Here is a 22,105-nt window from a genome sequence, read left to right as displayed (position 1 = left end):
GTTTCAATATGGTATAAGGACATGCTCCCAAAAATATGGATTTTCCGAAAACCACGGTGATTAGATCGGTCTAACCAAATATTTTCCCGATAGATGATGAGTTTCTGAATTGAATGAGCTAAAAATTTCCAAAATCGATGAAAAATTGACGGAGATATGATCATTTCAATTTCGTGGGTACCCGGGTACCCTGCCGGCCTTCCACGTAATAAAAAAATGCAGGAGCCCCTCCCCCTGCCCCTCCTCACTTTAAAATTTGGTCAACCCCAGTAATAGATGTATATTCACGAGTTCTGAGATCTAACAGAGTTCCAACATCCTAGTCTCAATAACCATTAAAATATCGAGATTTGAAATTGAAAAAGGTACCCGGGTACCCTGCCGGCCACATAAGTGTTAAGATCGCACTAAAATTTCCATCATATACGACGGGGTCCTTTTGTTACATTCGATCCGTCATAATTTTACAGGTTTTTTTTCGAACTGTGCACGCGGCACCCCATAGAATTGTACCTTTGGGAGAGTAGAACAACTTGTGAACGATTCAGCTCAATCGGTCAAAAACTGAGCTGGCTTAAATTTGATGGAGTTTGTATGGGGGTTTGAGCCCAAATATATGGGAAATTGAAAATGTTATTTATCATTGGCTCCTTGTCCGCACAGCAAAAAAATATGAAAGTTAAACAGCACGTAAATTGAAGATCAACTGAAATTTGCGGCAGAAAAATGTAAATCACCAACATCTAACGTCAGCCGAGCAGCCCGCTGCCGGTCAGACGGCTTGTTTACAGAATTTAAAGCATATTCGCTTTAAATTTACATGCATCTGCTATAAATCATGCCACACAGATCGAAAAGATAGTGTAAATTTCTGTGACATATAATGCACATGTTTGGAGCGTGGGATTTCACAGAAGTTTACATGACATATCATGTAAATCTAATGAAAAATCATGTAAACTTCCATTATATGTCATGTAATTCAGCATGACTCAGAGTTTTTACCGAGGGGCGATTCACTCATGTATTTTCGATGCAGCCCTGTGTATTGAAAATCGAATTTGTGTATTTATGGTGTATTAATATGTATTTTTTGTATTAGTGTAATGTTTTGCACTTTTTTGAATAAAGTGAAATTGATATGTATTGATGCCATAATTGAGTATTTTTCGAATAAATGTGTATTTTTGAATTGATTTTCACATTTTGCATTAAATGAAATTTTAGGATTATTGTTTGTAAACAAACTGAAATTAAGCCATGTTTTCGAACGCTGCAATGAATGAAAACCGTAAAATATAAAATTATTTTGCAAAACTAACTCCAGTTCCTGACTCAAAATTCGCATTTCTACCGGATAGTTCCCGCAGTAGTTGCACCGGGTGCACTTATACGAAATTCTTTAGAACCCTCCAGGAGCTGCTTCAAAAATAATTCCAGCAGTTCTCTCTTGGGCTACTTCTGAATTGATTTTGTGATTCCCAGGACTCTTTTGTGGTATTTACGAAAATTCCTTCAAGAATTTTTCCGAGACTTTGCTCTAGAATTTCTCGTGAAGTTTTTGGACTTCCTTTCGGAGTCTCTACTCGTTCTATGTCGGATACGAGGTCGGATACTCGTTGGAACTTTTTCTAGAATTCCTCCAGCAATCTCGGCATTACTCCATCATGTTCCTCTGGAATGTGACCATGATTGCCTTCGTTGATTTCTCCAAAAGTTAATATTGTGATTCCTCCAAAAATACCTTTTTGAATTTGTTCAGTTGTTCTTTCTAGGATATTTCAAAGAGTTCCCGAAGTTCTTTGTAGAATTCTTTCAATTTTTTTTATATTACTTCTAGAACATATCTGAAGCAGCTCTTGGAGGAACTACCGGAAGGATCTCTTGGAAGAATCCGGAGATGTAAGAATTCACATGAATCACCAAGAAATAGTTAGTGGAGATTCGTGCTGCAAATCCTGGGAACCATTTCAGGACTTCCGATAGATACACATCATGCAGAGCTGACGGTGTTAGCCGATGGTCTGAATTATCAGTCTATGGTGTTAGTATCTCAAAAATTTTCGAAAGGGATTTTTAAAGCAATTTTCGAAGCAATTCCTCTTTCGAGGATCACCGGGAATCTGGTCTAGAATTTATTTTGTTAGAACCTCAGAAGGAAATCTCCAAGGAAGAATCAATTTCTCTTGGATCTTCAGAGGAATTAAATTTATGGAATTAGAGAAATTCCCCTGGAATCAATATCCGATAGAGTTTCACAGAAAAAATCTCCGGTGGAATTGCTGTGGAGGAATATCCGAAGGGATTCTTTTTTGTCAAATCTTCGCACACATTACACTAGGAGCGATCTCTGATTGCAATAACTTATAAATATTCAGGAAAACTGATAGCCTCTTTCTCTAACACCATAATCGCCAACCTTTGCCAGGCTTTCCAGACAATGATTTATTAGATATTTTCATTTCAATCCTGGTTTCAATCCGACACGTATTTGCCTTGAAATTTCCAAAACATTGTATCTCGTAAATTCCATACCGTAAATTGTAAATTCCCTACCTCGTCGCCGACCGAAAAAAGCTATGCTGTTTGTTGGTGGATTGAAGTATCCTCTTCCGGAAGTTTGGATACTGTCCAGCTTGAGATGAATTGTCAGTCCCGGTGCCTTTAAACATCCAATTTTCAATTTTTACGCCATCTCACAATATCATCGCATGATACCCGAATTTGTATACTGCGCGTCGAATTCCATTGTATTCGTGGATTTTAATCGAATTTGAACTATTATTGCATTTTTCATGCATTGGTGAATTTTTGCATTTTTATTTTGAATTGGTGCATTTTTTCGAATAATGTGTATTTTTTATTCAATTTTGTATTTTTCGTGTATTGATGTATTTTTGTGTATTTTTTTCAGTCGTGAATTTTAAATTCAGTAACGCAGTACAGTGAATCGCCCCTCGGTTTTTACATGACATATAACATAAATTTACATGATATATCATGTAAACCATCAAAACTGGAAGTTTACATGACGTGTAAACTTCATTATTTTTATCTGTGCAGCCACTCTCCGTCATCAGCTAAACGAACGGCTGCTCACAGCTGTGGCGGTTTCCTCGTTGTCTCTCTCAGTACTCTCTGCAGCAGCCGGAGCATATCGAGCATGCTTGCATTATGGTAGAAGCAGTTTAACTTTGACTGTCTGCTTTTCAACAAGCAGAGATAGCCGAGAGAGCTCGGGCGTGCTACTCACATTCCGAGGATCTGAGTTCAATTCTCGCTCGGAGCTCAATTTTTTTTTATATTTTCTAACACATATCTGCAATGTAATTTTAAGATCGCACAAAAATTTCCATCATATATGACGGGGTCCTTTTCCATCGTTTTAATTGCTCACGACCGTGCACGCACAGTTCGAAAAAAAAACCTGTAAATTTATGACGGATCGAATGTAACAAAAGGACCCCGTCTATATGATGGAAATTTTTGTGCGATCTTAAAATTACATTGCAGATATCTGCTAGAAAATATAAAGAAAAATGCTCGATATGCTCCGGCTGCTGCAGAGAGTACTGCGTTCACAGGTTGTTTGATTCACCCAAAGGCACAATTCCCTGTGAATTTTGAGTACTTTTTTGCTCGCCATACAAATTTGGGCCGATCTAACAACCTATGGACCTCCAGAGTGGATTTTTTTTAAATCCGCAATAGGACAGATCGGTGAAGTAGGGGAAATTACCTATTCTCGGCCGTTTTGTTCTCTTCGTCTTAGGGGGTTTTCTAAAACCTATTGAACTAGGAGATGGTCTCAAATCCTTTCCAACTAAGCTGAATTATATGGCCAAGTTTCAGGCAATTTGGCTGACAAAAACCCCCCATGACGAAAAGAACAAACCTGCCGATAATACCCATTGTCACCCTACTAGATTTGTAGTAATGAGCTGAATTTTAGTATGGTGAGAAGGTCAATTCTCCGTTTCTGCAATGAAATGGTGCAAAAAGCGTGGGTACCTATTATGATTTCTTGCCTAATTTTATGCTGTTTGAGCAAAACTTTGTGCAACAGTGTTGTTGTTTTCTCAATTTCCAGCAACATAAACAACATAGTTATCTAAAGTTTTGCTCAAACAGCCTCAAATTAGGTAAAGAATCATAATACCCACGCTTTTTGTACCATTTCATTGCAGAAACAGAGAATTGACCTTCTCACCATACTAAAATTCAGCTCATTACTACAAATCTAGTACTACACCGAACGTGCCCCATTCTTCATTACACCAACGAAGCTAGCCATGAAAATGTTTGACACTTATCAGGTCATTTTGACAGATCACACACATGCACGAAAAAGACGGATTATATATTCTACTTTATCGATCTTCTTGCCGTCCTTTTCATGCTCATGTTACATCTGTCAAAATGACCTGTGAATTGTCAGTCATTTTGAGGTTAGGTTCGTTGGTGTAATAAAGAATGCTTTCAAAACAAAAAATGCCAGTAGGCGTTTTTCCTTACTAGGGCGTAAGCCATGATTATCTGTTTATTGAAATGTTTCATGAAATTGCGAATAAAAATCAAACATTGCCTTGTTGATTGCGACGTTTAATCAGTTTAATCACTTTACGCTGTTTAGTGAATCCCCTTTGTGTTTATTGAAATGCACGGTAAAAATTCTGCACGCTCGAATCAAGGGAAAAATCCCTTAACTATTTAACTTCCCAAGCAACATGATCACAAATGCTTTTTCCTTTAGATTCGCAATGCTGTCAGTGTTGACTTGAGAACCAAAACAGACACACCGGATAAATCAACTGAAAATCACTTCGATTTACACTACTGCACATAGCTATAAGATCTGAAGTGAAAAGTTCTTGATTTGAGAATGACTGCTTTAGATATGAAAGTAAATATAGATGACAGATGGTAGAAAGTGTTTCGCTTCGATTAACAGCTTTCTAACAGTTGTGATTTAGAGTAGTGGTAAGACTGAAGATTGAAACGGTGAAGGTCCTGCTATCAAACCTGGGTGTGGCACAAACTATTTTTTTAATTTTTGTTTTTAAATCAAAACATTGTCAATAGCGAATTGAAGTGATGTTCCATTAAAACTGAATAGGCATAGGATGTTCCTTTCCAAGTAATATTCCAATGATAACAAATTGATAAGGACTGTTCAATTTATAAAACGGACAACTTTACAAGGCTATAGAAAAAAGACGCCTAGTTCAAATTTAACCACCCTTGCTTCGTTTTTCAGTACATCATCTATCATTATGGTAATCATTTTTGTATTGAATAAAATTAGTTTTATTTTATAAAAAATCGGCCAGATGTAAAATGAGGTGAAATTTTTGATTGCTGAAAATTTGAAAAATAAATAAAATAACTGTTCACATATGGTATATCGTTTTTAATATCAGAAAACCAAGTGCCATGCTGCAGCAGCATGAGTAATAAACATTCCGGCGAAATTTAAGCTCAATTGGAAAATTAGTTGTTGAGATATCAAAGTCTCAAGTCAGATTTAATTTTTTGAATAAAATTCAATTGTTAAGCGAAAAGGGCATGAAAATAATAACAAACAATTATTTTATGCATTCAGTCGAAAGTAGGAATAATGTGGTTTCAAATGCAGAAAACCGCTTTTTAATAGCATTGCTGGTTTGGATACTGTGCGCCATTGTAATCAAAACAGTTTCGTTCTTTGAAGGTTCTTCCAAATAACAATGCAACCTTATGCAAAATTTAGCATAACAGTGATGTTGGAAATGAAAACTTTACATCTAATTATTATTAAATAAGGCGTATAATAGCATAGGACCAACTTTGTTGAAAATAAATAATAACAAGATTCGCTAGAGTCGAATAACTGCATCAATGGAGCAGAAAGAATGCAGTTTTTTACTATGACTATCTTTATGGATTAAATTTTTGATGGAGAATGCAATTTCAAGTAAATTTTTCTTCTGTATCATTCAGAAAGCAATATTGTACTACTCTGAACAAATTTTCAGCCGAATCCGTTGTGCTTTTGCAACACAGGATTTAAATAAATATTTTTTAATAATTACTATGAAAACAAGGCAACTCACTATATCAAGCTGGAGGCTGCCCTGTGCATTATTACTGACCAACTATTGAGCTTTACCTTCAGTAGAATAGTATGAGATTGCAATACATTGAAAACTTCATGAAAATGTGCATGTTAAATATGTGGAAAGTTATGTCGAATTTTGAGAAATGGGTTTTTATTGATGTTTTACGAAAACCGCTTCAGTTACACAATAAAAAACATTTTACTCAATGTTATATTTTTCCTACATTTGAAAATAGCTATAGAAAGTTATGCAAAAAACTGATAATGATTTTATTGAAAAATAAAAAAGATATCGCACAAGCCAGTTGTCCGTTTTATAAATTGAACAGTCCTTAGGCAAGTAGTGCGAATTCAAGTGCCAATCCCTTCGTATCATCATGCAGAATTTTTACCGTGTGTGTATGTTGGAAGTCACCAATTTGGATGAGCTGAACAATTACGTCTGCTAATCAGATTAGGGTTTTGTACCATTTGGGTAGGTGCACCTATTTTGCGCACTTGCCGGTTTAACTAAGCCAATTTTATACTTAATAACTAAATTTTTGGCACACAGTGAAATTGACTTAGTTATAGCGACAAGTGCCCAAAATAGGTACACCCAAATGGTACAAGACCGTATATATGATTTAAGAAAGACAATCTGCACAATATGATATCTCTTACTGCATTTGATTGGACGCGACATTTTGTCACTTTTTCCATGAGCGAGTGAAGGATCGTCATTAACCGTAGTGTGACCAGCAAAAAAAAAAAAATAAACACTATAATGCCAGTAGGGTAACACGAAACTGAACTAGTACCTATCTCAGTAAATTTTCTACAGATTTCAGTAAACATGGGCTAATTCAAAATAGAAACTCATTCTCTATCGAGATAATATTTGACTTGGCAGTCCTGTTTCCTTGAGTTCCGGATAACTTGGATTTCCGAGCACATGTTTTAATACAATAATGTACGGGATTTTCGGTCGGTGAGCAGCAATGTGGGTTGCAAACATGCTGAAAACACCTTCGTAGATAGTATCTGACTAGTCTGGGATTTAGACGTGGGAAAATATTCTTTTGCATACAAAAAGTCACGATTGATCCATGAAAAATTGCTAAAAAAACTTTTCAAAATTCCAAAGAAGCATATCAGAAAACCATAAAGCAGTCATTTGCATCCATGAAACATTGTCGAATGCTCCTTTCTTTTCGTGAAATTTAGCAATAAAAAAATCTAAAATTTCATGAGAAATGGCTGAAACGATCCATAGAAGGATCCATGAAAAGTAGAAAACGATCCTTAAAAATATAGAAAATAATCCATACAAAATAGAAAAATGATCCATAGAAAATTTGGAAACGTTCCATATTTTTTTTTAAAAAATGATTCATAAAATTGACGAAATGATCCATAAAAATATGGTTCCAATAAAACCACCGTTCGACTTTTTCGTAAAATTTACACTTTTGGTTTATGGATCATTTCCTAAATTTTGTGGATCATTTCTAAAATTGTATGGATCATTTTCAATTTTTTATAATTCGCTTTCCTATTTTCTATAGATCATTTTCCATATTTTATGGATCGCTTCCATATTTTCTTTAGATCTTTTTCCTATTTTTTATGGATCCTTTTCATTTTTTGGGGATCGCTTCCTATTTTTTATGTATCATTCTAGTGATTGTTTCAACCACTTCAAGGAGCAGTTTATAGAATTCTGGAATTTTAATTGCTAAATTTTACGAAAAGAAGGGAGAATTTGACAATGTTTCATGGATCCAAATGACTGGTTTATGGTTTCCTGGTACGCTTCTATGGAATATTAAAAAGTTAACAATGGATCATTTGGCAATTTTCAATGGATCGTTTTATAAGTCTAACGGCGCAAACACTGGGCTACTATTAGACGTCGAAGTGGTAATTTTGGAACAGGCTTTTTGTGGGGCCACGACTGATCAACACAAGATACCCTAACCCCAACAATGCGGATATTAGTATAGTGTAAGGACAAGTTCCTGGTAATTCTGGTTTTCCGATATAGAATGAGTGTCGGAATTGAATGAGCCTAACTTTGCTCAATTTGGTGAAGAATTGATAAGTATACGGTACAAAGTGAATTCGACAAATATATAATATTTCCCAAACTATGTTGCAGTCAGATGAAACCACTTCTTGGCATTCTTGCTCTTGTTGAACTCGAAGCTCGACATTAGCATTGGGCAAATCTGGCTGAGACATCGATTTTTGAGAATCGATTCGAATCAGATCAGCAGAATCGATTCACCGATTTAATCGAATGCTTTGAATCGATGTTTTTACATCAATTCGATATTATAAAATATTACAAAACTGTAAAATAATTCGTTTGCTGCATTGTTTGTCTAAATAAATTCAATATCAAAATATTAGAACACTTCGCGACTCTGATTCGAAAATGAATAACGTTAAAAAAAGTGCATTCTGAAAAACAAGAATGAAATTGATTATTTTTGAATCGAAAGAAAAATCCCCAGAACTCTGAGAAGTATTCCCATATAGTACTGAAATAAATTCCCGCAGACTGCTGAGAGAAATTCTTTTAGAATATTTAAAGAGACTCCTCCAGAACTCTGAAAGTAGTTCCTCTAGAATTATTAGAGAGATTTCTTCAGAATGCTGGAAATGATTACACAGAATCCTGAGCTACATTATCTAAAAAATAAAACAAGATTCTTCCGGTATCTTAGAGGGAATTCACTCTGAATTCTATTAAGTATTTTCCTAGAATCCTGAGAGAGATAACTCCATATCTATGAGATGGATTGTCTCAGAGTCCCGAGATGAATTTTCCCAGAATCCTGTGATAGATAGTCTCAGAATCCTAAGAGAAGCTTTCGCTTGGGATTCTCTCAAAATGTTCCAGATCCGTAAAAAGGATTATCTTAGAATTCTACAAAATCATGAGAGGAATTCCAAGAGCTTTTCTTTCATATTCTTGAGGTAAATTCATCTAGAATTGTGAGAGAGATTCCCACGAAACAAAAAAGATTTTCGGAATTCTAAGATGAATTCCCCAAGAAACCTAAAATAAATGACCCAGAATCCTTAAAAAGCGTAGCTTAGAACTCTAAGAAGGATTCCAAAATTCTGAGAAAGGTTCCCTCAAAATACTGGGCGAGTTTGTCAAAGAAACCTGAGATATACTCTCACAGAGTTCTGGAAGATAGCATTCTCACAGAAACTTGAGAAGAATTCCTCTAGAATCCTTTCAAGTATTCTCCCAGAATTCCCCTAAAATTCTGGGTGGAATCCTTTCGAATTCTGCGAATAAGTCTGCCATAATCTCGAAAGGTATTCTCTAGAATTCTACGAGTGATTCCTCCAGAATCCTGAGAGGGATCATAAGAGGCGTTCTTTCAGATTCTTGAGAGAAATGTATCTATAAACCTAAGAGGGATTTTTCCGAAAATCTGATGAGGATTCTCCCTGGAAGGGATTACGAAAACTTCTTGAATGGACTTCTCCAGCATCCTGAGAATTCTTTGAAATTCTAAGAGGTATTCCCACATAAAACAGAAAAATAATCGTAGATTCCTGGAAGACATTGCCCAGAATCTTTGAAAGGACTCCCCTAAACTCCTGAATGCGATTGCTCCTGAACTCAGAGTGATTGCTCTAGAACAGGGGTTTTCAGACATTTCGGTTCGCGGTGCACTTTTTGGAAATAAATCGCTCCGCGGTGCACATGTTCATTATTGTTAAAAAAAAAACAATTTCAAATTCGTCAAAAAAGCTATCGAATTTTGCATAGCAATTCCAAGGTGCATTAGTTTTTCTTCCACCAATTATGACACTGACTTACGTTTTTTCATCACTTATCGGAGCATAGTGAAGTGACACAGTTTTTCGACTTAGAATAGTTCTTGCTCAGCATGTTTCTGGAAATTTTCAGACAAGATCTTTCTAAATGCTAAATGAAATCTTGAGCCGAATTAGTGGTGTTTTGTTTCTTGGTGAAGTCCTTCCAAGACTACTGAATCATTTCTAGCAGTAGCGTCTCGTAACCTCTCTTTTTACCTCTTCAACGACTCTAAAACTGAAGTTTGCGGATAATTCAGGATCCGAATCAAATTGAAAATGGACGGAAACGACAATTCTCGTGATTTTCTTCAAACTACGAGCTAATTTGATGACAAAAATCAAGAATTTACGTTCGTTGGACAGGTAGGCTTAAGGTTAGGAAATCCCCATTAGACAATTTTTGATAGACAAGGATTTCTGGATTTCTGAAAAAAATTCTGGCAACACACTTGGCAGCTTTATTTTCAGAACTTTGGCATATAATGAAAATATTTTTAGATAAATTTCTTCCAGGCACTCTTCTCAATTCGGAAGGAGTTGTGTGTTCACCTGATTTCGAGATCAGTGATAGATTCCTTCTCTGGTATTAAGCAAAGCCACAGAAATATTAGTGAGATTTTTTTTTATCGCATTCATTGAAGATGCATTGCAGTTGCTTTGTAGGGTAAGTACTTGAGAGCATCCATTACGAGTTCTTGGAAAAATATGATATTTATAAGGAAAGTTTTGGCAGACTTGTTCCATGATTCTTCGCGAATATCTGAGACGGTTTTTGCTGGATTCAAGGTTAACTCGCCGGCTAGAATAATGGAAATATTACTCTCAATCCCTTTGAGCACCTAAAAAGACACGGACACGTTCAATGCTTCCAGTGAGCTTTTCGCTCTTTGAAGGAAGCACGACACTAGACAACGGACTAGCATGCAACGCCCAGTGGCACAGCCGAAAACTTTTCCTGACAGCTGCGGCGGGAATCGAACCCGCGCTCCTCAGCACGATGCGACTAAGAGCTTGGTGACCCTAGCCACACGACCACGGAGCCGCAGCCTAACAATAGTTTAGTTGTTCTAATTAAGTCGAATAATTTTTCATGGAATAGGCAATGAATTTAAATTTACACTTAATTATGCAAGACTTTTCTGAAGTGCTGCGGTGCACTTGTCATGGCTTCGCGGTGCACCAAGTGCACCGCGGTGCACGATCTGAAAACCGCTGCTCTAGAATACTTTAAATTATTACACCAGTATATCTAGAGAACTCTACCCAGAAAGCCGAATTTTTAGAGAATCTTGAGAAGAGTACTTAGTGATATTCCTCCAGAATCTTAAAATGATATTACGCAGAATACTGAGAAGTATACCACTAGAATCCTGTGTGGGATTCCCTCAGAATCCTAGGAAATATTCCCACAGAATTCAGAGACGGATTTCGCCACAAGCCTGAGAATGCTGAGTATGATTCTCCAAGAATTTTGAAAGGAGCTCATGAGAATGCTAAGAAAAATTTCCTCAGAATTCTGAGTGGGATCCTAACTGAGGGTCATCCAGAATCCTTAGAGGGATCAACCCAGATCATCCAGAAATTACTTGTAATCTTGAAAGGGATATCACCCTTGGTAGGGAATACCCCAAAACCCTGAAATTGCCTTAGAGTCTAGATAGAGAGATTCCCTAGAATCACAGACAAACAGACATAACATTTTTCGAAAGGCCTTGGTACATGGATTTAACGATGAATTTAAATTTCGTTTGTTTCCGCGATCCTTCCACCAGAGGTGCTAGAGGTGCTCGCATGGTTCCACCAACATGGTATTATCCTCAGAATCCTGAGAGAATTTTTTCCTCGGGATTCTCCCAGAATGCTTAGACGGATATCCATAAAACTCCCTGGTGGATTCCCTGAGAGAAATTCTCCTGCAGTATTGAAAGGCATCCTAAGAGGAGGTCTTCCACATTATTAAGAGAAATTCATCTAGAATCCTGAGAGGGATTCTCGAAAAAAATGTTCGGAATTCTGAGAAGGTGTGCTTGAACCCTGAAAGGGACTCTGTAGACCATAAAAAGGATTTCTCCAGAAACCTAAGAAAGATTTACTTAGACTCTTGGGAGGGATTGCTCAAGATACCCGAGATGTACAGGTATACCTCGTTTTAGTGGATCCTCGATTACTTCGATTTCATGCACAATTCACCTCGATTTTATGTACATTTTTTAATGGTAAAAAAGAGAAATTTTATATTTTTGAATCGAAAGAAAAATCGAATGTAAAAAATCGATTCGGTCGATTTCGTGGGGCTTCAACATCGATTCAAAAAATCGGTTAATCGGAACAAAAACATCGATGTTGCGAACATCGATTCAAAATTGCCCAACGCTACTCGACATACCTTCTATAAAGCTGTAAATTTTGAGATAGAATCATGCAGTTTGTAACTTGCCTGAAGCCATACGCACCTAGGTTACCAGATCGCTGGAACGAAAGGGCCCATACCACAACCGATTGTGCATTTGTTGTATGCTCTCATACACTATAGGAAGTTACTGCCTTACTCCGCAATAATTTAGACACACTAACATGTCAGTAACTTTGCAAAGGATATATTAAAATTGCTCAAATTTGCCCTGGGAACGTGTTGATATGTGTTTATTTCACCAGTAGAGTTTCAGGAAATCGACACCTATTTTAGTTGCATCTGGAATTTTTGAAATTTAAAACACCTTTTAATTCACATTTTTACATCGACAAAATAAAAAAGACGATTCACTATTAACAATTTTACAGTTAAAACAAGTAATTATGATTCTGACTCTTTTGACAACAATTGGTGAGCCACTCTTACTGTTCCGATTTAAGGGTTGTAAAAGTATTATCTAATTAATCCTGTCATTTTTTTAGCGATATACATAATCATCTACTTCTGTGGAAAATTCATGCAAATTGGCAGGCATTCAATAGTTATTTGTCCGCTTTTTTAACAGATATGTGTCTATAAACTTCAGGGTGTGCGTATGCATAACATGTCATTTCGTTTAGTTATCCGAAAAAAAAACATCAACATTGGAGTTCAATTACTGTGATTTTATTGAATTGTCAGAAATAGGTTAAGGGGTCACATACCTTGATGGTGATAAAAAAATCGAACTTTTTTATTTCATTTTCTAAAAGTATACTAGCTAGATAATAGACATTCCAAATTTCATAAAGATTGCAGCACTAGCACAAAAGCAACAGTGCTTTGTAGCGCGCACTATCCGTAAGGGCATGGCAAAACGCAAAGCTTTAAACGCGATTATCTCGAAATTGTGTGCTTTAAAAAGTGCCAACAATAGTGATAAGAAAAGTTTGTTTTAATTGTTCGTAATTCAAATCTCGATGTACTGGAAACGGTAAAAAAAGCAATGAAAATCCATTTTCAACGAAAAAGTCGCTGTTTTTGGTAAAAAGTTTAAACAAACTATTTTTTAAAGCCAATTATGCATTTATTTATGAAAAGTGAACCGGTCAGTACCTTAAGATTTGAAATACTAGAACTTTCGTTCTAGTGCTCCAAACTTTATGAATTTTTTTTTCATCCTGAAGGTATGTAATCCCTTAACCAAGACCGTTGCTATAAGCAAGCTCAGGTTGTCAATCGAATTATTTTGATATAAATCAAGATCTAACGTCGAATAAATCATGTACAAAAATCAATTTATGGTATTTTAGCCAGGGACCCTTAATCAATAGTGGAACCTTCTCATTTTTTTCCTCAATTTCCTGCTCAAATCTGTTTCTACCGGTGAACTTCCACCGGGAGACGATGACTCATGTTCCATGAAAGACAGTAGTTCGAAGTGCTGGAATTACGCTGGAAAGCGATAACTCGATTAAAAAAAATGTGAATGCCAACTAGTCTGGAGGACCACTATTGGTAAAATCTAAGGGGGTCCATTATTGTTACCGATTTAACATGGTAAGAAAATACGATCTACCCAATGGTGGACCCTTTCAATCCAATAATGCTCCCCGGGGGTCCACTATAGAATATTTTGAGCCAGATTTGAAAAGATTACACAGCGTAACAAAAATTAACTTTTGGTCTGTCTCAAGAGCAAACTTATGTGTCTCTGACAGATTTTGGGCCGCTCAATCCGAATCCAGGCTCAGATTTGCTCCAGCACGTCACAATTTTGAGCACCCCAATTTATAGGGCAAAATATGCGATTTTGGGCTTTATTGACTGCCAGCCAATAAGCATGGAAATATTTTTTTTAAGCAATCAAGGATTAAAATGGTCAATTAAACTTTAAATTAACGACTCATGCAAAATATTCTGTTTTACCAAACCAAATTTGATAGATTTAAGCATTTTATGTTAGTAAGTAAACTTGCATGCAATTTTAGGAGGGTGACTTGTATGGGAAATATCGTGCCTATCATAAATCACTTAAAACTATCATATTCAACTTGGTAAAACGAAATATTTTGCATGAGTCGTTAATTTAGATGTTAATTGAGCAATTTACCTTTTGATTGCTTAAAAAAAATATTTTCATGCTGAATGGCTGGCAGTCAAAAAAGCCCAAAATCGCATATTATGCCCTATAAATTGGAGTATAGCACAAAATTCTGACGTGCTGGAGCAAATCTGAGCCCAGATTCGGATTCAGCCGTCCTAAATCTGTCAGAGACACATAAGTTTGCTCTTGAGACAAAAAAATGTTGCGCTGTGTTATTTTATGAGAAATAGGTTATGTGTGTCATCAGTAATCTCACGCTCCCATATATTCATCCTATTTGAAAACAAGCGATTACGGCACCGATTGATTCCTTTTTTTTGTTTTCATGGGTTCTTACTTCTAACAAAAAATACAAAAATAAGAAACAAAACAAACAGCGCTTCAATCCTTTGTTTTTCGTAGGATGAAAATGGGAGCCACATGCTTAATAAGGGCAATATGTTGAAAAGACATAGAACTTGTTGCGCAATCGTTGATAATGAAATTAGAATTTCATACCCAAGTAACCACGGCGCTGAAGCCTTATTGCATGCAGATGCAGATATACGGTATATTTAGAGCAATCATTACTTTACATGCAAACTTAAGGTTGGTTTAAAGTGGAAATGGGCAATTATGCGGGAGGCTACGGTGGACGGGACACGTCATCAGGATGTCGGATAGCAACTCAACTAAAATGGTTCTCGAGAGTCATCCGACCGGTACAAGAAGACGTGAAGCGCAGCGAGCTAGGTGGGTCGACCAAGTGGAGGACGATCTGCGGACCCTACGCAGAGTGCGGAACTGGAGACAAACAGCCATGGACCGAGTGGAATGGAGACGGCTATTATGTACAGCAGAGGCCACCCCGGCCTCAGCCTGATCGGTGGTGGTGTTCGTTTATCTGTTGGCCGAGAGGATAGTTCAGCTCTTCCAGGTAAGATGCTGATTGCTGGTATATGTCTGGCCGAAGTTAGTGATGCTGCGCGCCTAATAAAATTAATGAATTGTTCCAGACCACACACGCGTCCCAAAGGGGCTTATCTGCCAGCCGAAGGAATTGCAAAAACCGTCAGACGTATTTCTTCACCATCGTTTCCACCAGTCATCGACACCTCACAAATGAATTTCATATATTTTTCTATAATTCAATTGTAATAACTTATACGCTTCCTTCAAAGAGATTTCATTCTCACTGGAAGTGCCATTGTAATGTATTTTTGAAAAGAAGAGGAAATTTTTGCCTCTGGGAGAAGGGATTCAAATGGACATTCCACTCCCAGGGGCTTTTTCCTGCTTCTAATGAAGAAGATAAATTGAAATTGAAAATCAAAAATGTGTACGATAAGTACTTCTATGAAAATAAACATAATCGTATTGAAGAATACATTAGCCTTTATTTATGATTCTACCCATTTCGCACCATTGGTTTGTCTAGTAGATTATTTATATACATCTATTTTCTGTAAGCAGGATAAATATCCAAACTAAGTAACTTAATTTTAGCTCGTTTACCACGCCGTGACCGGCATAGGTACACCGATAATACCCTGCTTGGCTTATTATTATTCAAATTGGGTACAATGTCGAACCCGTCGAACTTTTGCCCATCATCCGGAGAGCGCGCAGCGTATCCCAGCTCGAATTTGTGTGGTTCAGTGGAACTCCGCTCCGTCAGAACACATGCCACCGGTGGCACCACGAAGGCAAACATTGTTCACTTACCCATCCGAAACGCATGTTCCCCCCGTCCCGGGACGCCAGGGACGGACGGACGGACGGCGCAACGGAATTTGCAAATTTGTGCTGGCAACCACCAACATCCAAACATACGCGACATTGAACACACATTTTCCAGGCCCGGAAGTCAAACAAGTCGATAACCGGGCATAACTCGTAAAACTTTAGATTTTGTTTGCCACGAACAAGTTCCAATGGACGGCTGAGCTACCTCCTACCTGCTGCAGCCTGCAGATTGGTAAGGCAGGTAACCCGAGCAGAAGGGCATACCTTACAAATACCATGCGAAGAGCAACATGTGCTCTAATACCTAAAATTGTTATTGCTGCGTTATTCTACGAAATGTTATGAGAACATCACAATAACAGTTGGAGGTATTTGAGCAGAGTTTGATATTGATTTAGTATTTGTTGTTTTAGCAGTGAATATAACCGAAGAACTAGATTTGCTATTACATCATGAAATCATCGAACAAAAGAAACATTTAATAATAAGAAATGCTATTAGTTTGTTATTCAATAACTTTGGAATAACAAATACAGCACTTGAAATTTTAGGTATGCATTCATTATTGAAATATCAAGGCTTGTTATTTTCTAGGTGTTATTTATACAAAACTTTGGTATTCATTTTTGTTATTTTGCCTCTTATTACCACCTAATGAAGGGCATGTCAAGGTGTGGTAGTATTGAGGATAAATACCTTGATATGTGATTCACTTGTTATTTTCTTCTGCTCGGGAATGGAAGCTCACATTCGCAAAGCAAACACGACAATCAACATTTTGCATTAACTTTTTGTTTGCTGAACAGGATTGTTTCTGAACTCAAGCAAATATTGCACAGGAAGTGGCATAAAAACTCTATCAGTCATAGGCTTCCATAAGGACTTTCTGATTTCAATTAGTTTATTGCATATGTTTTCAGTTCCTACGTATCTTTTTGGGAAAAATTTCGATCTTTCAAACCTCATGGAAATTCAACATTTCAACGATCGGAGTCCACTATTAACTTTTCCGTTACCAACCCGCCTAAGGACAGTGCGCTATAACTTTTTTTGTTTTTCAATATTTTTTAGCAATATTTTGACACCAGAACCGCATACCCCTCTAATTTAGTGATTCGTTAGGGATTTTTGGAATGGCGTTCTAGTTCCAGAGTTATTCCGGAATGAAAATTGGAATTGGCCTTATTGGAAAAAAGTGAATTTAGAACAGTTTAGTTTTCAGATCTAAGTGAACAAGAATGATAGAAAAATATTTCTGAAAGTCCACCCCGGTCACTAAGTGCCTTGGAATCATTTTTACAGATGTTCCGGGGAACCGGTTCCGGGGTCACTTTTTGAATATAATTGAACACCATCATGAGACGCCTCAAACTTCGTGAACTTTCAAGATATATTATTCTGAGCTGTTTTTGTGTTATCCGAAATATTTTCGGTCATTTTGGAACCATTATGCGGATTTCATCTGTGAATGGTTGGGGGGGAAGGGGGTGGTCTTATAAAAAACCTAACCACAAACGGAGCCTGTGGATAATTAGGGCGCCCTCCACAATATTACGTCCTTACTGCGCTAACCGGAGCAATGGTGCAGTGGACATTGAGTCTCTCCGAGATAATCAGTTGCTCTTCTTAAGTCTCAAATTTGAGGCTTAATAAGGGCGGGATTATTCAAATGTTGTAAATTAGCTTACATTAGTCCCTATATGGGTTTGCTTAATGCGTTTTCGCCATTGGCGTTTTTAAATTGACACCGATTTGGTTTGTCGTTGATGTTTCCTTTTTGTGCTGTGGTTGTGATCCTGTCTAGTCTAGGGTAGTGGCTACGGATAGGAAACCTCAGATCAATTTTTAGCGTAGAAAGCGTGCGTAGTGGCTCTACTTCAAAAATTTTTATTTTTCAAATCCCGGGATTCCCGGGATCCCGGGAAAAATCAACATTTTAATAAAACCATATAAAAATGTAACGGAATATATTCTAAAACATTTTTATCAAATTTCATCGACAAAAAAAAATGTTCAAATAATATATTTTTTCAACTACACCATCAAAAAGCCCCGGTATTATTTTTATTGGCAAAAATAGTTTTGGCTTTTGAGGCGGAATTCCAAGAGAAGATTTCGTCATTTTTTTTAAAAAACTTTACTATATATCAGGTTGCTAAAGTAATTTAAAATGTCCTAATGACAACTTTTTAAAGATTGTTTCCAACATTTAGGTTATTATAGAATCCTGTTTTAATCAAATTCATTTAAAAATACTAGAATTCCTGTGACTTTTATTTGGTGATATATTTTAAGAAACAGTTGGCAAAAATCCCCCAAGTAACACAGAAAACATCTTTGAGAATAAACTTCAAAAAAGACGTTGTAGTATAGTACTATAATCGTATTTGTACACATATTATGTTGAAATCATGTTATAACTGTGTTTGGCAATAGCAAGTTACTGAAAAATGTTATCATCCTCACTACAAGTTGAAATAACGTAAATTTAACGTTGGTTACACAAGATATTTGTGTCATCGTTTTGCTTCAATTGAAGATGATATGTATAACATCAGTAGTACATAGTTATAACCTTTGAGCTCAAACATGTTATTAAAACGTTGTTTTCACGTACTAAATACGTTAATGTACAACATTATCAGTTTGATAGCTCTTCTCACTGACTTGATCACTATTTAAGAAACATCTCTTTCACTTAAAAATTCAAAGCAATCCAAATACAATAGCAACTTTAATTTTATGCTTTGCGGTTTGATCCCGCTAGTTACAAATGGGTATGTTAATAGCCTCTAGAAAACTTGGCGCAGACCACCAAGCAGACCACAGTCACCATGGCTCGAAAGATGGGCGCCACCATTCAAATTTATTTGCATAGCAGGCCTCCCGTCACCTAAAAATCACTGGGGGTACTTACGTGGCGGCTAAATCTCACTTACCAGCACAGTTTTTACACTATTTTTGATCCCGCGAAACATACTAAAACAATTAATTGGTATTCGTTCTAGGAAACGCACTCAAACTTTGTTATTGTTATACCTATATTCAAAACAGGTCATCCAAAACCAAAAATGACAACGTCGTATGCTATTGAGAAGTAGATGTTCAAAATACGTTGCTATGATGTTTTTTCAATGTATTTCATTCGATTCTAGTGGTATTCGACAAACATGTTATTGAGATGTATAATAGTCGCAATTTGAACGTATTTCTAGAACTTTGAATTTTTCTGTATATCAGGCCAGACCAATTACAGTGCCTGCTCAAAAGTTTCACACTACCATTTTTATATATAGCCGTTTGTTCATCTACTGATATTTCTGCCAATAATTATCCATCTGGAACATTTTAAATATGTAATGAAATAATACAATTTCCTTACTGATAACGAAGACCAATTCTACAGTCTAAAAGAACATCATTTATACATCATAATTGAAAATAATATCCCAAAACATTCTGACGGTACTTTGACAAGAAGCCACCATGTTGCATGTCTGAAAATGTGTTTGAAAATTTGTTACAAACCACAGAGATGTCAAAAAACTTTCTTCTTATTTCCAATCCGATGGAAAGCGAATTAATTTATGATGAGGAAAAGTGCTTATTTCACCATAAATTTTGAACGGCACATGAAATTAAGTCATAGTGCCCAAACATCGAGATGGTAAATTACAAACGAAATGTAAGGCCCGATAATTATTTTGAGCCATCACTAAATACTGCATTTATAATAGATGCCATATTTATTTGCTGTGCGTGGCTAATAAATATTAATTTCGTGCCAGCAATAAGTAAGTTGTTATGATGTTGCTGAGAACATATTCGATACATAATTTTATGTTATAATAATGTATTGAAAAACATCTTCAGTAACATCAAAGATGTTTTATAAGCCGCCATTTTTTACGCTTTTTCGGCTATATAAGTGTATGAAAATACGTTTCCCATATTTGAAACGAAACATGGATTTTTGTATGAAACATGTATTATATACAGAATTATAACAAATTGTGTTACTTGGGCCTGAGTTATTTACAGCCAGTCCTTCTTATAAATTCTTGTGGAATTGCCTAGATCATCTTGAAAAATCCTGCAAAATTTCACCAAAATTATGATGAAAATTGACGCATTTGTCTAGATCATAAAAAAATCAATGCAATTATTTTTAGCAGATCGCTTCAGAAACGTTTGAAAATATGTAGCACCTAGTGTAGCACTTAATTTTCGAAAAAAAAGCAGAAGTTCCACCGGAAAATATTTCACATGTTTCATCGCAGCAAATTCTGATACGTAAAATGTTGCAAGAAATATGACCATACTAGCATAGCATTGTAATAGCTTAAAATAAACACTCAGAAAAAGATGGCCTCTGGACCTGCCAAATAGAGTAAAATCGTATACAAAAATGAAAACATTTTTAGAAATGATTTAGAGTGATACAGGGGATGGCCAAAATGTTTGGGATAGGCAACTTTTTTTCTCCCACAAAAAAAAAATCAACATGCTGTAACTTTTCATAGAGTGCATCAAAAAATCTCAAATTTTGACTGTTTATCAACCTGTGCAATATGTGCATCATTGGTACAAATTTGGGCTCGATTGAATAATTTCTCGCGAAGTTAGAACCGTTTGGGTAAAACACTATTTTTTAGACAGCTCATTTTTAAGCTGTCATATCTCGGAAACCAGTGAACCGAATTGAATGAATTTTTTAACGTTTATCAACAATATATTGATACTTGATACGACGTTATAAAATGTAACATTTTCTCACGGCGAATTAAGTTATACCGGGCTGAAATTTTTATACATATAGAGGAAAATAAATCAAATTTACAATACCACACACACATTACTAAATGTGTTATTCCTTTAATCTAAATAGGCTCTTATATATCTGATTAAAGATAACTTGAGAACAGAAGTGGAAAGTCTTTGGATATCAACACTTAAATTTATTGACATTGACGTAAAAAAATTACACTTTTTCGAGAAAAATCCAAAAAGTGTCAATCCATGATAACTTTTTTCAACGTTCAAAAAGTATCTATGTTTTAATAGTTTGTGAAGCACTTGTATATTGTTAGTGTACGTTAAAAAATTCATTCAATTCGGTTCACTGGTATCCGAGATATGACAGCTCAAAAATGAGTTGTCTAAAAAATAGTGTTTTACCCGAACGGTTCTAACTTTGCGAAAGATTAATCAATCGAGCCCAAATTTTCACCAACGATGCACATATAATAGGTTGACAAACAGTCAAAATTTGAGATTTTTTGATGCACTCTATGAAAAGTTATAGCATGTTGAACTTTTTTGTGAGAGAAAAAAAAGTTGCCTATCCCAAACATTTTGGCCATCCCCTGTATATGTTCTAGTGGAAGAAATTCTTGCTGTTTTTCGAGTTTTCGGGAAATCCTGGGAAATTTGGAAAAATATCCCGGGATTCAGGATTTTTTGGATCCCGGAATTTCCCGGGATTTTTGTCCCGGGAAATCCCGGGCAAGACCCTCTAATTAACAGTATGTTTCAATCTTTCCTTATGGATGCCTTCAACCAAGCTCTTGTATTCAGCATCTTTTTGTTGATATTTTGCAGTAATGCTACGATTATTACATCATCTGAAGTAGCTCAAACATTAATTTGAGATACTTCAGTTTGATGGATTACTTAGGCAGTTCATGAATAACTTAATATAGAATTGCACCTAACCCAACTCTTCATGAGCAGAATTTGTCATGAGTTAACTGATTGGTATGTGTCAGATCAGGAGTCTCCATTTGACCTTCTTTGCACTTTTGAGTGTTCCTTCGCAAACTTTGCATATTCAGGCGTCCCTGCTCAATAATGGTGTAACCTGTACTAATTGGTTGCGACCACATTTTATGGATAACTCGCTTCCATTACTACTCCAAGAGAGCTTCGTTGTAGTTTTGTTATTACAACGCCCTTCATT

The 22,105-nt window shown here is 36.2% G+C and overlaps 1 protein-coding gene across 1 annotated transcript in view; it reads right to left on the bottom strand.

Annotated features, from left to right (window-relative positions):
* Positions 1-16,114, bottom strand: part of LOC109429101 (rho GTPase-activating protein gacZ) — a 46,006-nt gene extending 29,892 nt beyond the window's left edge. Inside the window, exon 1 of the mRNA XM_029863541.2 lies at positions 15,950-16,114. Coding sequence (XP_029719401.2) covers positions 15,950-16,114 — 165 coding nt within the window. The remainder of the gene's footprint in view (positions 1-15,949) is intronic.
* Between the last annotated feature and the right edge of the window lie 5,991 nt (positions 16,115-22,105).

Source organism: Aedes albopictus, chromosome 3 (genome assembly GCF_035046485.1).
Source record: "Aedes albopictus strain Foshan chromosome 3, AalbF5, whole genome shotgun sequence".
NCBI classification, from domain to species: Eukaryota; Metazoa; Arthropoda; class Insecta; order Diptera; family Culicidae; genus Aedes; species Aedes albopictus.
This window is presented reverse-complemented; position numbering and strand designations above follow the sequence as displayed.